At 38.0% G+C, this 16,376-nt stretch overlaps 1 protein-coding gene across 6 annotated transcripts in view; it reads left to right on the plus strand.

Moving 5' to 3' along the window:
- The window catches only part of EML5 (EMAP like 5), a 150,664-nt gene that overhangs the window by 14,262 nt on the left and 120,026 nt on the right, over positions 1–16,376 (plus strand). For all 6 annotated transcript variants that reach the window (XM_061156472.1, XM_061156474.1, XM_061156473.1 and 3 more), the window contains exon 2: positions 8,826–8,985. In XM_061156472.1, coding sequence (XP_061012455.1) covers positions 8,826–8,985 — 160 coding nt within the window. The remainder of the gene's footprint in view (positions 1–8,825; positions 8,986–16,376) is intronic.

Raw genomic sequence — 16,376 nt, forward strand, 5'->3', positions numbered from 1 at the left:
GAACTCTCAAGAGTCTTCTCCAACACCACAGCTCAAAAGCATCAATTCTTCAGCAATGATTTTGGAGCCCCCCAAAATAAAGTCTGTCATTGTTTCCCCATCTGTTTGCTGTGCAGAGATGGAACCAGGTGCCATGATCTTCGTTTTTTGAATGTTGAGTTTTAAGCCAGCTTTTTCACTGTCCTCTTTAATCAAGAGGCTCTTCAGTTCCTCTTTGCTTTCTGCCGTAGGGTGGTGTCATCTGTGTATCTGAGGTTATTGATATTTCTCCTGGCAATCTTGATTCCAGCTTGTGCTTCATCCAGCCTGGCATTTTGCGTGATGTACTCTGCATAGAAGTTAAGTAAGCAGGGTGACAATATACAATCTTGACGTACTCCTTTCCCAATTTGGAACCAGTCCATTGTTCGATGTTCACTTCTAACTGTTGCTTCTTGACCTGCATACAGATTTCTCAGGAGGCAGGTAAGGTGGTCTGATGTTCCCATCTCTTTAAGAATTTTCCATGGTTTGTTGTGATCCACGCAGGCAAAAAGGCTTTAGCATAGTCAGTGAAGCAGAAATAGATGTTTTTCTGGAACTCTTACAAATACTTTCTCCCAGTCTGTGGCTTGTCTTCTAGTGCTCTTGCTATTGTCTTCCACAGGGCAGATTTTTTTTTTTTTTTTTAAATTTTAATGAAGTCCAGCTTTCTTTCTTTCTTTCATGGATCCTGTGTTTAATGTATCTAAAAAGGCATCACCATGCCCAAGGTCATCTAGATTTTCTCCCATGTTGTCTTCCAGGAATTTTATAGTTTTACATTTAGGTCTGTGATTCGTTTTGAGTTAATTTTTGTGAAAGGTGTAAGGTCTGTGTCTAGATGCACTTTTTACCTGTAGACATCCGGTTGTTCCAGCACTGTTTGTTCAAGGAGTCTATTTTTGCCCCTTTGTAGTGCCTTTACTCCTTTGTAAAAAATCAGTTGATTATATTTATAGGGGTCTGTTTCTGGGTCTCTGTTCTCTTCTGTTGATATATTTGTATACTCTTTTTTGAATACCATATTGTCTTTTTTTCTCTTCCAATTTTATTGAGTTTTCTTTATCTGATAATGTGTAAGTTTGTACCTTTCGATCATCTTAATCCAATTCCCCATTCCATCCCCTTCCTCTGACATCTGACCTCTTTTTCTGTGTTTGTTTTTGAAGTGTAATTGGCCTACAACACTGTTAGTTCTTGTTACACAACGTAGTGATTCAGTATTTCTAAACATTTCAGAACGATCACCCTGGTTAAGTCTAGTTAAGATATATCACCATACAAGATACTACATAGTTATGGACTATATTCTCCACACTGTACATAGCCTTCTGTGTGTGTGTATGTGTGTGTGTATTTAAGTTACTGATCTCTTAAGTTCAAACTCATTTTAACAACCCTGCATCACCCCCCACCAAGTTTACTGTTTTTAGCATCATATTTTACATCTTTTTGTTTTATGTGTCCCTTAACTACTTATCGTGGATATAGATGATTTCATGACTTTTGTCCTTTAACCTCCATACTATGGCTCATTTACTAACTTTACTGTATCTTTGTCTTCACTAATGAGATTTTTCCCATTCATAATTTTCATGTTTCTATTGTGGCCTTTTCTTTTTCACTTGAAAATGTCCCTGTAGCATTTCTAATAAAGCTGGTTTAGTGGTGCTAAACTCTTTTAGCTTTTGCTTGTCTTTAAAACTTTTGATCTCTTCATAAATTCTGAACACAAGCTTTACCAGGTCATAAAGCTTTACCTACTTGGTTGTAGGTTTATCCCTTTCATCATTTAAAATGTATCATGCCACTCCCTCCTGGCCTGCAGAGTTTCTACTGAAAGGTCTTTGTGGGAGTTCCCTTGCTACTTTTGCTCCATAACTTGCTACTTTTCCCTTGCTGCATTTAACATTCTCTGTCTCTGATTTTTATGTCTTGGTGTGTCCTCCTTGGGTTGATCCTGTTGGGGACTTCCTGCGTTTCCTGGACCTGGTTGTCTGCATCGTTCCTCAGGTTAGGGAGGTTTCCAGCTGCTGTGTCTTCAAATATGTTCTCTGCTCTTTCTCTCCTCTTCTGGGACCCTTGTAATTCAAATGTTAATATGCTTGATGTATCAGAGGTCTCTTAAGCTGTCCTCATTTTTTTTTATTCTTTCTTTTTTTCAGCTTCAGTGATTTCTATTACTTTGTCTTCCAGCTCACTAATCTGTTCCTCTGTACCATTTAATATACTGTTGATTCCTTCTAGTGTGTTTTTCATTTCAGTTCCTGTATTCTTCATCTCCGTTTGGTTTTTCATTATCTTTTTAAATTTTCTGTGAGAAACTTCTCTTCATCCAGTCTTCTCCCAAATTCTCTGAACACTTTCACAGTCGTTACCTAGAACTCTCTATAGGGTAGATTGCCTGTTTCCCTTCCCTTGTTCTTCTTTGTCCCAAAAGCACAGCCCCACTGGGTCGCCAGAGCTCTGGGGGTGCCCGCTGCGTGGGCTGTGTGGGCCCTGCTGTTACGCGCGTCTGATCCGTCTGGCTGGCCCACGCTCCGGTCAGTTGCCAGGCACTGACTTGTGTGGAGGACGCTGGCTACTGGTGGGCAGGGTTGCACAGCAAGGCTGCTGACTGTCCTGGAGCTAGTGCTGGCCCACTGGTGGTTTGCGCTGGTTTCTGGAGTGGGTGGTTGTGGCAATGGGGTGTTCCAGATATACTGGCCTGCAGGTGGGTGGGGCCAGTTCCAAACATAGCTAGAGGGGTGTCCCAAAAGTGGTGTTGGCCAACTGGTGAGATGGGCTAGGTCCTGGGGCATCTGGCTAAGGGGCCCAGGGTGTCTTGGAGTTGTTATCAGCCACCTGGCAGGCAGGGTTGGGTCCTGGGGTCTCCAGCTGCAAGGCCAGGGTATTCCAGGGCTGGTGTTTGCCTGCTGGTGGGTGAGGCAGAGGCCTAAAGGATTCTAGGGCTAATGCTTGTTCCCTGGTGGGCAGAGATGGGGGTCCCAGAGTTGGTATTTCTCCTCACTGATAGTGGGGTAGGAAAATTTACATACAAGGCATGATTGGGCAGCTGCGTGACAAGGAGATCTCCATACACCCGCACCCTAGAATCTTAAGCATTTATATAGCGACCTTAACAGGGTACAGAGTCTCTAGTTGCCTGGGTTCAGTTCTTAGGTCAGCTGGTAGTCATGTATTCTCAATGACCTCCTCCAGCATTCAGATAAGTTGGGAAGAACTGACATCTTTTTTTAACCCTAATAACTATCATCTTGATAGTACTGTCTTTCTATCCATGAATATAGAATATCTATTTATTATAGTTCTTTGATTTCATTCATCAGAGTTTTGTGGTTTTCCTTGTATAGATTTTGTATCTATTTTGTTAGATATATGCCTAAATATTTCAGTTTTGAGTGTTGCTATAATGGTATTGCATTTTCAATTTCAGATTCCACTTGTTCACTGTCAGTATGTAGGATAACAATTAATTTTTGTAGGTTAACTTTGTATCCTGCAGCCTTACTATAGTCATGTATTAGTTCCAGGAATTTTTTTTTTTTTTTTTGCTGATTTTTTTTGGATTTTCTACATAGATGATTGTGTCATCTATGAACAAAGACAGTTTTATGTCTTCCTTCCCAATCTGTATAACTTTTATTTCCTTTTCTTGTATTATTGCATTAGCAAGGCCTTCCAGTATATTATTGAAAAGGAGTGGAGACAGGTGACATTTGTGACTTGTACCTGATCTTTGTGGGAAAGCTTAGAATTTCTCACCATGAAATATGATGTTAGCTGTGAGTTTTTGTAGATACTCTTTATAAGGTTGACACAGAGTTCTTCTGTATTCCTAGTTTCCTGAGAGTTTTTATCATGAATAAGTATTGGCATTTGTCAGATGCCTTTTTTGCATCTGTTGATATGATCATATGATTTTTCTTTTTTAGTCTATTGGCATGATGGACCCATCAGTTGATTTTTTTAATCATATTAATACCTCAGATAGTATTCCACATAGTTGTGGTATATAATTCTTTTCATACTCCTTTAGATTTGATTTGCTAAGCAAGTTACATTTGACCTGAAGCATGAATTATTTGAATGAAGCAAGATTTGGAAGATCATTCTAGAGACAAAGACCTTTGAGAGCCTCGTAAGTTTGACCTTTTCAAGAGACAGAAGGCCAGTGTGTCTGAAATGTGGTGAACAAAAGGGAGAATCGTAGAAGTTGAGTTTTGAGAAGTAGATGAAGGTATGTATTGTAGAGCTTTGTAAGTGCCATATTAGATAGTTTGGATTTTTTCTAGTTGTAATAGGGAGCTGTTGGGGGATTTTTACTAGGTGAAACTTATATTGTTTTAAAAGATCACTCTGGTTATGTTAAGAAAACCCTAAAGGGATGCGGTAGAGGAAGAAGGGCAGGTGGCTCAGATTCGGGTTGTAGCAGAGAAGATGGGGGTGATGATAGGGTCAGTAGGACAGGCTAATAGAATGTGTGTAATAAATTTGAAAGGGAAAAGGGGTGAGGGTTAAATTTAGCTTCTTGGTCTGAGCAACTGAGTGGCTAGTGACGTCATATACTAAGATGAGATTGGGGGGTGGGGAATTAAGGAGGAAAAAGTTCTGTATGTGTTAAATGTGAGTTGCCCACAACACATCTTTCCTCCTGGCTGGAGATGCAATTTGGGTTCAATCACAGTATATGTGATTTTAAAACTTGGTTGGAAAAATTTAATGTTATGTATTCTGATGCTCACAAAGTTGATATATACATTTAATGCAACTCCACTAAACATTGTAGCAGATTTTCTGTGAGGTTTGAGAATTAAAGTTATTTAAAATTTTATATGGAAGAATAAATCTATAAGAACAGACAAGCAGAGTTAAAAAATAAAAAAGATATAATAAGAGAATAGTGAGGGGGAGGAGTGTTAATAGATACTAGAACATACTAAAAGAATCACTCTAATAAATAGAATATGATTTTTCATGGGAATAGACAAAAAGTCCTGTGGGACATAGTTGAGAATATAGATACAGATATGACTGTATATAGAAATTTATTATATGTTTAATATCTAAAAGAAATAATATGTTTAACAAATGATGCTAGCTCAGCTAGTATAAAATTGAATTGAATTCTTTCTTATGCCACATATAAAAATAAATTCTTGATGGGTTAAAGACATGAGTGAAAACAGTGTTCCCTCTCATAGTGTCCCTTCAGTCAACAACTTAAGCATGATGGCCCTTCAAATGTTATACCACTTTTGTCATAAATGGACTAACAGAGATAATACTTCAACATTATGGCATCAGGCAGAACACCGTTTACTTGACACACTAGTTTTCAGTCAGAGAGGGCATGATGTGTAATAGATTTGAATCGTGCATCTTATTTGGATGAACCCAAAATATTTTGCCTTGCATACACCCATCAAAGAGGGATGGAGTATTTTCTACATATTTTCAATCTGTCATACACATGTATTATTTCCACATTTTGAAATGTTCTAGTTTCTTTTTATGTTTATCTAAAGGTGCTTTTCTGGGCAATTTGTGTGTTTTTTTAACTTTTTTTTTTTTTGGAGTATAGTTGATTAACAGTGTTGTGTTAGTTTCAAGTGTACAACAGAGTGACTCAGTTGTTGGGTTGGCCAAAAAATTTGATGCGTAGAAAACCCCAGACAGCTTTTTGGCCAACCGAATATATACATATATGTGTATCCATTCTTTTTCAAATTCTTTTCCCATTTAGGTTGTTACAAAATATTGATCAGAGTTCCCTGTGCTATACAGTAGGTCCTTGCTGGTTATCCATTTAAAATATGTGTACAATCCCAAACTCCCTAACTATCCTTTCTTTCCCCCTTCCCCGTGGTTATCATGAGTTCATTCTCCCAAGTCTGTGACTGTGTTTCCTTTTTGTAAATAAGTTCATTTGTATAATTTCTTTTTAGATTCTGCATATAAGAGATACTGTATGATCTTTCTCTGTCTGACTTACTTCACTTAGTATCTCTGGGTCCATCCAGTGCGTGCATGCGGGCTAAGTCACTTCAGTCGTGTCCAACTCTTTGTGACCCCATGGACTATGCAGTCCATGGAATTCTCCAGGCCAGAATCCTGGAGTGGGTGGCTGACTCGTTATGTATAAATATAGATAGATAGATGCCATATCTTTTTATCCATTCCTCTGTCAGGAGGACATTTAGCTTGCTTCCTCGTCTTGGCTCTTGTCAACAGTGCTGCACTGAACACCAGGGTGCGTGTAATCCTCTCAGACCATGTCTTCTCTGGATGTATGCCTGTGAGTGGGATTGCAGGGTCATTTGGTGGCTCTGTTTTTAGTTTTTTTTTTAACAGTAGTACTGTTCTTCGCAGTGGCTGTACCAGTTAACATTCTCACTAACAGTATAAGAGGATTCTCTTCCCTCCACACCCTCTAGCATTTATTGTTTGTAGATTTTTTAATGATGGCCATATTGACTGGTGTTCCATGATATCTCATTGTATAAAAGCTTTGATTTTCATTTCTCTAATAATTAGTGATACTGAACATCTTTACATGTGCCTCTTGGCCATCTGTATGCCTTCTTTGGACAAATGTCTATTTAGCTCTTCGGCCCTTTGTTTTTGATCGGCTTTTTTTTTTTTTTTATGATATTAAGCCACATGAGCTGTTTGTAAATTTTGGAGACTAGTCCCTTGTTGGTCACCTCATTTGCAAATATTTTCTCCTGTTTTGGGTTGTCTTTTGTTTTCTTTATGGTTTACTTTGCTGTACAAAAGCTTTTGAGTTTAATTAGGTCCCATTCGTTTATTTGTTTTTATTTCTATTACTCTGGGAGATGGATTGACAAAGATAGTGCTTTATCTTTGTCATTTATGTGCTTTATCATAGTGATTTATGGCAGAGTGTGTTCTGCCTGTGTTTTCCTCTAAGCGTGTTACAATGTCCAGTCCTATGTTTAGGTTGTTAATCCATTTTGAACTTATTTTTGTGATGATGTTAAAGAATGTTCTTATTTCATTTTTTTTAATGTAGCTGTCCAGTTTTCTCAGCACCATTTATTGAAGAGACTCTCCATCATTGTACAGTCTTGCCTCCTTTGTTGATTAACGTACCATAGATACGTAGGGTTATTTCTGAGCTTTCAATCCTATTCCATCCACCTATATTTCTGGTTTTGTGCCAGTACCATACTGTTGATGACTATAACTTTGTAATAAAGTCTGAAGTCAGGGAGCTTGATTCCTCCAGTTCTATTTCTCTTTCTCAAGATTGTTTTGGCTATTTGGGGTCTTTTGTGTCTCCATATAAATTTTAATTTTTTTAGTTCTAGTTCTGTGAAAAATACCATTCGTAATATGATAGGGATTACATTGAATCTGTAGATTGCCTTGTGTAGTATAGTCATTTTTAACATTTATTATTCAAATCTAAGAACATGCTATTTGTGACATCCTCAATTCTTTTTTTTCTATCAGAGTCTTATAGTTTTTGGAGCACAGGTCTTTTGTCACTTTGTATACATTTATTCCTGGGTATTTTACTCTTTTTTAAAAACATTTATTTATTTATTTATGATTGTGTTGGGTCTTAGCTGTGGCATGTGAGACCTTGTATTGCAGTGTGCAGGCTTTTTCTCTCTGATTGTGCCGCGCAGGCTCCACAGCGCCCCGGCTCCCGGGTTTGTGGCGTGCAGGCTCTCGTTGACGCGCCCACGCTTAACAGTTGTGCTAGCATGTGGGATCTTAGTCCCCCCACCAGAGATCAAGCCCACGTTCCCTGCACTGGCAGGCGGATTCTTAACCACTGGGCCACCAGGAAGTCCCAAAAGAGGTTGGATTTTTGTCAAATGTTTTTTCTGCATCTGATGAGGTGAATGTGTGTGGGAGTTTGGGTGTCCTTTATGTATTGATTATTGATTTTTATTTATTGATGTACTATATTGGTTTTAACGTGTTGGACAAAACTTCCATCCCCGCTTATCTTTCCTCTCAGTAGTTTCTCACTTAGTATTCCTTGACTGGATGATACCGTCCCTGACCATCCAGTTGCCCAACCAGGAACCCAAGAGTCATCTTAGACTGTTCCCTTTCCCTTCCTCAGTACATGACATCTGTTGATTCTGCTTTTGCCCTCCTAACTTTTCCCTCTTTCATTTCATCTTCCACCCTGATACCGGGAGTGATTTTGTGTCTCCCAAAGGGGAAGCTAATCATCTAACTATACTTGTAGAAAAATTTATGAAGTAGAAATTTATATTCATTCTCTGCCTTCTGCTGATGTATGTAAAGCACTGTCAACTATTTGGCCCTTGTCTTATCTTTAAAGACTTATAGACTACTTTGTGTGAATTATGAGTGACTTTTCTGTTTTTTAAATGGGATTTGTAATTTAGTGTTATCATAGGAGTTGCTTGAACACTAAGAATTGGTCTAACTTTTATATAGTAAAAGAGTAAGTGGGAGAGAGAGCTTAAAAGAAGGTTAATACCAAATGAGAAAATGGCGAGTGGTAGGGTTGATACTAATTCATTTCTGTGGTTCCGTTGAGTACTTGTGAGAATTCTTTTTTTTTTCTTGGAGAAGTTTACACACACTGCGTCATATAACAGGATTATAAAGCCTGTCATAACTGATTATCACATGTACCATTGAAGTAATAACTCTTAGCATGGGTTTTTATGGAAGTTATTTTAAATCCAAATTATTTTAAGTAGATAAATAATGAAAGTCTTAATTTTCACCTTGATATAACAGCTCCATAAGCAGTTTTAAATCTGTTTATTTATTGATTGATTTTGCAGCCTTGCATTGCATCCTGAACGAGTACTGGTGGCAACAGGACAAGTTGGGAAGGAGCCTTACATCTGTATCTGGGATTCGTACACTGTGCAGACCGTATCAGTTCTGAAGGATGTTCATACTCATGGTGTAGCTTGCTTAGCATTCGACTTAGATGGACAGGTATGTTAAAATTTTTTCTCTTTTTCTAAGCTGTGTTTTTAAAATGTGTATTATAATAAATTATTGTAAACCTGTAGATATTAAATTGGAAAGCAATTGACAAAAAGCATTTGTTCAAGGTGGATGTGGGTAGATGGGGTGGGTGGGTGGTAGATATATATATATAAGACAAACAAGAATAATGAGTTTTTATTTCATTGTATGAAGAACTTTTCAGCTGAATTAATTATTACTATAAAGGCCTAAGTGATTCTGAGTCAGTGGAACATTACCTGGTTGTTCTAGAAAATTTTACGTATAACTCTTTTCCAGGTATTATAAAATATCTTAGAAAAATTAAAGTTTCTCTAAGTAGAGCTGTAACCATTTTAATTTTTTGTTATTTAAATATTTCTATTAAAATTATATTTTTAATTGAAAACAATGAGGTAGTTCTTATATGAGCTATTTTATATAAAGTCAACATTCATAGCAAAAGATATAATCATCATTCCACTTACTAATCAGTTCCCAAATTACTGTTTACTTCTAGTCAGTGATTTTTAAAACACTTAAGCCAACAGCTGTTTTGTGGTACTTTCGTGGAACGTGTTATACCTAACACTTATTTAAGAAGTGGTAAGAAGTTAGTTCTTGCAGATTTAGTTAATTTATAATCTTTACAAGTTTTACAGTGAAATTAAACTTTAAAAATCTTTATAACTTTTAGAAGAATTGTAGCTGTCTGCTTTTTAATTCTTAAAATTAAATTTTTAGATCTATATTTTACAGAAACACATTACATTTTGCTCTAGTCACTTGATAGCCAGTAGATATTTTAATATATAACTCTGAGGAATAGTTTCTTTGAGTAGCATAGATTAATGTAACTTTCTGATAAGAGTCTGGCAAGAGATCTATAAAATCTATAAAGATGTAACTTGAACTTCTCATTTGCAGAAAAATGTGCTTCTAGGTTTAGAATCACTGGGTAGCCATGACTGGCAATTCCAGAACCTTAATTCATGTCCTATTTTGCTATTATTTTCAGTTCCCTTAATGTCCTCATATCAGAATTTCATTTTCCTTCTTGAAAGGAAGAGAATAATATTCTCTCCTTACTTTGCAAGAGATTGTTTTATGAAACAAACCAACAAAAGTTTTTTTTAAATTATTTTCCAGAAGTCTTATGATATTTAAGATGGTTTAACTATTCTTGTATACTTTAAATATAGATTTTTTTTTTCTTAATTTAAAAATTACCCTTTCTAAATGTATTGCATTGCTGAGGAATTTCTCTTATATGAAATGAGAAATGATGCCAGGAGCTTTTACTAGCTGAAAGCTTTATTTAATTTTGCTTGTTTTAAGTAATTTATAAGAAACATCTTGGATACATGCATTTTATTATCACAGATCTTCATAAGAACATGTTACTTAAAAATGTAAGCTTATAAAATCATAATAGCTAAAAGTTATTGAGCACATACTAAGTGCCAGGCATTGTGCTAAGCTTACATTATCTCATTTAATCCTCACAACAACCCTATGAAATAGATATTATTATTATCTCTATTTTACAGATAAAGAAACTGAGACTTAGAGAGGTTAAATAACTTGCCCCAGGTTACACAGCTAGTAAATGGAGCCAGAGCGGGAACCCAGGTCAGTCATACTCCAGAGCTCATGTTTTTAACCCCAATGCCCTACTGCCTCCCAGACATGGAACTAAGGAGGTGGTTGTTTATATTTCGGAGGATTCATTCATCTTAGGTACAGCTGAAACTTGTAAGGAACTGCGATCAATTGAAAATTAAGAGTATTTCTGAAATTATGCTAATGAGAAGATGCTTTAGTTAAATTTGAGAACATATTATTCACTAATATCTTTAACTGTTTGTGAAATACCAATTAGGAAATATTATCTAATTTTTGCATTTTTTACTAGATTTGAAACTATAAGTGATCAATTAAGATTTATCCAGTGAATGAGTCTTCTTGTTGGTAGTATGCTGAATTTTCTTTTCCTAGCTGTTTTTTTCTAAAAGGCTTGACTATCCATGCTAATACTGGAAGTCTGTCTTATTGGGAATAATCAGGGCCTGAAAAGGCTATATAAATTCACATCAAACAGGGACTAAAATTTCATAGTAAATGAGAGAGAGGATTGTATGAGAAAGGCATTAATCCTTTTATCTTGAAAATACAACCATAATTTATAAAAGCACATTCACATATTTAACAAAATCTAAGTTATAGTTAAAACCCTGCTAATTTATAGTGTGAACTAAGAATAAAATGTTAACTTTTAACCTGATTTTGTCAGTTTTACGCTGATATAAAATAAAGTGCTTTGCTTTGCCTTCTACCTTCGATTTTTGACACATGACACTGAAGAGAGTCATTTTTGCAAAAATATTAAAGGAATTCACTGATTTTATTCCTGGGGACTTTTAGTAATCTCTTAACATCTAGACATATCTCAAGTGCCTATTGTATTATTTTTAGCTTTCATCTCTTCTGTTACTTGCCAGATCCTGATTTCTTATGGCTTTCTATATGATTTGACCAGTGTTTACTCTGTTAAGTCCTAGATATTTTGCACAATTTGTGATTTTTACTTTGTGATATCTGTAACAACTAGTCCTCACTCAATAAATATTGAAATCACAAGGACCCCCCCACCCAATACTAGACTCTTTTAAGTTTAATTGTCTACTATTTGAATGTGTTTCACACTTGCAGAAACTCTTGGAACGCATCTAGTTATGCCTATCGAGATGTTTTTCTCATTTGAGTATTTAGTGTGCTCGAACTTTTTAATAAATACAGCTGACCATTGAACAATGCAGGGGTTAACATGCATATAACTTATAGTTGACCCTCTGTATTCACGGTTCCTCTACCTCTGTGGATTCAACCAACCATAGATGTGCAGTACTGTAGTGTTTACTGTTGAAAAACACCCAAGTGTCAGTGAAGCCAGGAACTTCAAAGCTTTACTTCTAGTTTAACTAAAGACACAACCAAGACTTTCTTTGGAAATAGGATCAGGAAGGAATTTGGGAAGCTGGATAGAGGCTTCTTTATCTGTGTTTTCCCTCCCTGTTACTTCTTTGTTGTTGTTCAGTCACTCAGTCGTGTCTGACTCTCTGAGAGCCCATGGACTGCAGCACGCCAGGCCTCCCTGTCCTTCACCATCTACCGGAGCTTGCTCAGACTCACATCTATTGAGTCGGTGATGCCATCCAACTATCTCATCCTCTGTCGTCCCCTTCTCCTCCTGCTTTCAATCTTTCCCAGCATCAGGGTCTTTTCCAATGAGTCAGCTCTTCACATCAGGTGGCCAAAGTATTGGAGCTTCAGCTTCAGCATCAGTCCTTCCAATGACTATTCGGGACTGATCTCCTTTAGGATGGACTGGTTTGATCTTGCAGTCCAAGGGACTCTCAAGAGTCTTCTCCAACACCACAGTTCAAAGCATCAATTCTTCAGTGCTCAGCCTTCTTTATGGTCCAGCTCTCACATCCGTACATGACTAATGGAAAAACCATAGCTTTGACTAGACAGACCTTTGTTGGCAAAGTAATGTCTCTGCTTTTTAACATGCTGTCTAGGTTTGTCGTGGCTTTTCTTCCAAGGAGCAAGCATCTTTGACTTTCATGGCTGCAGTCACCATCTGCAGTGATTTTGGAGCCCAAGAAAATAAAGTCTGTCACTGTTTTCATTGTTTCTCCATCTATTTCCCATGAAATGATGGGACCAGATGCCATGATCTTAGCTTTTTGAATATTGAGTTTTAAGCCAACTTTTAAACTCTCCTCTTTCACTTTCATCAAGAGGCTCTTTAGTTCCTCTTCGCTTTCTGCCATAAGGGTGGTGTCATCTGCATATCTGAGGTTATTGATATTTCTCCCAGCAATCTTGATTCCAGCTTGTTTCTCATCCAGTCCGGCATTTCGCATGATGTACTCTGCATAGAAATTAAATAAGCAGGGTGACAATATACAGCCCTGACGTACTCCTTTCCCAATTTAGGACCAGTCCATTGTTCCCCGTCCGCTTCTAACTGTTGCTTCTTGATCTGCATACAGATTTCTCAGGAGGTGGGTATGGTGGTCTGGTATTCCCATCTCTTTAAAAATTTTCCAGCTTGTTGTGATCCACACAGTCAAAGCCTTTAGTGTAGTCAGTAAAGCAGAAGTAGATGTTTTTCTGGAATTCTCTTGCTTTTTCTATGGCCCAACAGATGTTGGCAATGTGATCTCTGATTGCTCTGCCTTTTCTAAATCCAGCTTGAACCTCTGGAAGTTCTCAGTTCACATACTGTTGAAGCTTAGCTTGGAGAATTTCGAGCATTACTTTGCTAGCGTGTGAAATGATTGCAATTGTGTGGTAGTTTGAATATTCTTTAGCACTGCCTTTGAGATTGGAATGAAAACTGACCCTTTCCAGTCCTGTGGCCACTGCTGAGTTTTCCAAATTTGCTGGCATGTTGAGTGCAACACTTTCACAGCATCATCTTTGAGGATTTGAAATAGCTCATCTGGATTTCATCACCTCCACTAGCTTTGTTTGTAGTGATGCCTCCTAAGGCCCACTTGACTTCACATTCCAGGATGTCTGGCTCTAGGTGAGTGATCACACCATAATGATTATCTGAGTCATGAAGATCTTTTTTGTATAGTTCTTCTGTGTATTCTTGCCACCTCTTCTTAATATCTTCTGCTTCTGTTCGGTCCATACTATTTCTGTCCTTTATTGTACACTTCCTTGCATGAAATGTTCCCTTGGTATCTCTAATTTTCTTGAAGAGATCTCTAGTCTTTCCCATTCTGTTGTTTTCCTCTATTTCTTTGCATTAATCACTGAGGAAGGCTTTCTTATCTGTCCTTTCTGTTCTTTCGAACTCTACATTCAGGTGAGTATATCTTTCCTTTTCTCCTTTGCCTTTCACTTCCCTTCTTTTCTCAGCTGTATGTAAGACCTCCTCAGACAACCATTTTGCCTTTTTTGCATTGCTTTTTCTTGGGGATGGTTTTGATCACCACCTCCTATACAGTGTTATGAACCTCCGTCCATAGTTCTTCAGGTACTCTATGAGATCTGATTCTTTGAATGTATTTTTCACTTCCACTGTATAATCGTAAGGGATTTGATTTATGAATGGCCTAGTGGTTTTCCCTACTTTCTTCAATTTAGTCTGAATTTTGCAATAAGGAATTTATGATCTGAGCAACAGTCAGCTCCTGGTCTTGTTTTCTTGACAGTATAGAGCTTCTCCATCTTCGACTGCAAAGATATTCTTAGTGTGATTTTGGTGTTGACCATCTGGTGATGTCCATGTGGAGAGTCATGTCTTATGTTGTTGGAAGAGGGTGTTTGCTGTGACCAGTGCGTTCTCTTGGCAAAACTCTGTTAGCTTTTGCCCTGCTTCATGTTGTACTCCAAGGCCAACCTTGCCTGTTACTCCAGGTATCTCTTGACTTCCTACTTTTGCATTCCAGTCCCCTATGACAAAAAGGACATCTTTTTTGGTGTTAGTTCTGGAAGGTCTTGTAGGTCTTCACAGAACCATTCAACTTCAGCTGCTTTGGCATTAGTGGTTGGGGCATAGACTTGGATTACTGTGATATTGAATGGTTTGCCTTATCATTTTTGAGATTGCACCCAAGTACTGCATTTTGGACTCTTTTGTTGACTATGAGGGCTTCTCCATTTCTTCTAAGGGATTCTTGTCTGCAGTAGTAGATATAATGCTAAATCGCTTCAGTCATGTCTGACTCTTTGTGACCCCATGGATGATCCCCCGCCTGGCTCCCCTGTCCATGGGATTCTCCAGGCAAGAATACTGGAGTGGGTTGCCGTTTCCTTCTTCAGGTAGATATAATGGTCATCTGAATTAAATTTACCCCTACCAGTCCATTTAGTTCACTGATCCCTAAAATTTCCGTGTTCACCCTTGTTCTTAGTTAGCTTGAAAGGAGCTGCTCCTTCTGTCTGCTTCTTACATGTCAGTGTTCCTATTAATACAGCTTTCTTTCCCTTCACCCCTCATTTTAGTTACTCTCTTTCGGATTACTACACCTATGACTTCAACTCCTGTATCAGTTAACAGTGGCCCCAGCTTCTCTCCTCAATTTTGTATGATGCGATGATTTAGTCACTAAGTCGTGTCCAATTCTTGTGACTCTATGGACTGTGGCCCGCCAGGCACCTCTGTCTATGGGATTTTCCAGGCAAGAGTACTGGAGTGGGTTGCCATTTCCTTCTCCAACTCCATATAGCTTCCTTGAATGTCATATAGATATACCATTTATTACATGTTTAAAACTGAATTCCCTTTATTCTAGCTCATTAAAAAACAAAACATATTCTTTCTCCTGGCTCTGGCTGCCTCTCTAATCTTGTCTCCTGCCACTTCCCAGCAGGCAACTCTTCCCCTCAGCCACATCAAAGTACCAGCTGTTTCCTGAAAGCACCATTATGTATCTCATCTTGGTATACTTTGGTCTGAAATACATTTTGTTTACTTTTCTGCCCAGCTGTCTCTTACTCTGTCTTCTAAGATATGGTTCAAGCATTACTTTCACTGGAAAACTTTATGCACACCTGTAAGAAAGGATGATAAGGTACAGAATTATAGAAATCTAAGAGAGCAGTATTTGCTTGGTTGTCTCTACATTTTCCTCTCTGCTGTTGCTTACTCTGTGGTTAGGGAGGTTGGTTTTGGCTGTGATATGTTTATCAGGGCTACAGAGGAAGTGCTCCCAGGTCTCCTTTGTTACTGCCTGTACAGAGCTAGATGCTCTGGAGCCCTGTTGAGGTACATGCGTGCTCAGTCACCAGTATCTGACTCTGCAATCACATGGACTGTAGCCCACCAGGCTCCTCTGTCCATGGGGTTTTCCAGGCAAAAATACTGGGGTGGGTTGCCACTTCCTTCCTTCTCCAGGGCATCGTCCCAACCCAGAGATCGAACCCAAATTTCTGGCATCTCCTGAGTTGGCAGGTGGATTCTTTACCACTGAGCCACTTGGGAAGCACGAAGTTTTAAAGTTTTGGTCAGTTGTAGTTCACTGTGTGTGTGATTAGCTTAGCCAGAGAGAAGCACTGATAGAATGGTCAGTGCCTTTCTGACTGTTCCTCACTTTATACTTGTTTTGTAGAATTTTAATCTTTACACGGTGTGCCATAGCAAGAGGTAGATATTTTTGTTTTAGCTCAACATATGCAGGTACTCTCTAGTTCCCAGATATTAAGGACTCTTAAGAGGAGCAAGTTGTCTCTTCTAGTTCACTTGATGGAGAGCCAGATACAAACTGTATTTTGTATCTTTTTATGTAAGTCACTCATTCTCTCCATTTGGGGACTTAAATAATGATTCTGCTTTGCAGAAACTTTCTAGCTAG

This window comes from Dama dama, chromosome 12, assembly GCF_033118175.1.
Source record: "Dama dama isolate Ldn47 chromosome 12, ASM3311817v1, whole genome shotgun sequence".
NCBI lineage: Eukaryota > Metazoa > Chordata > Mammalia > Artiodactyla > Cervidae > Dama > Dama dama.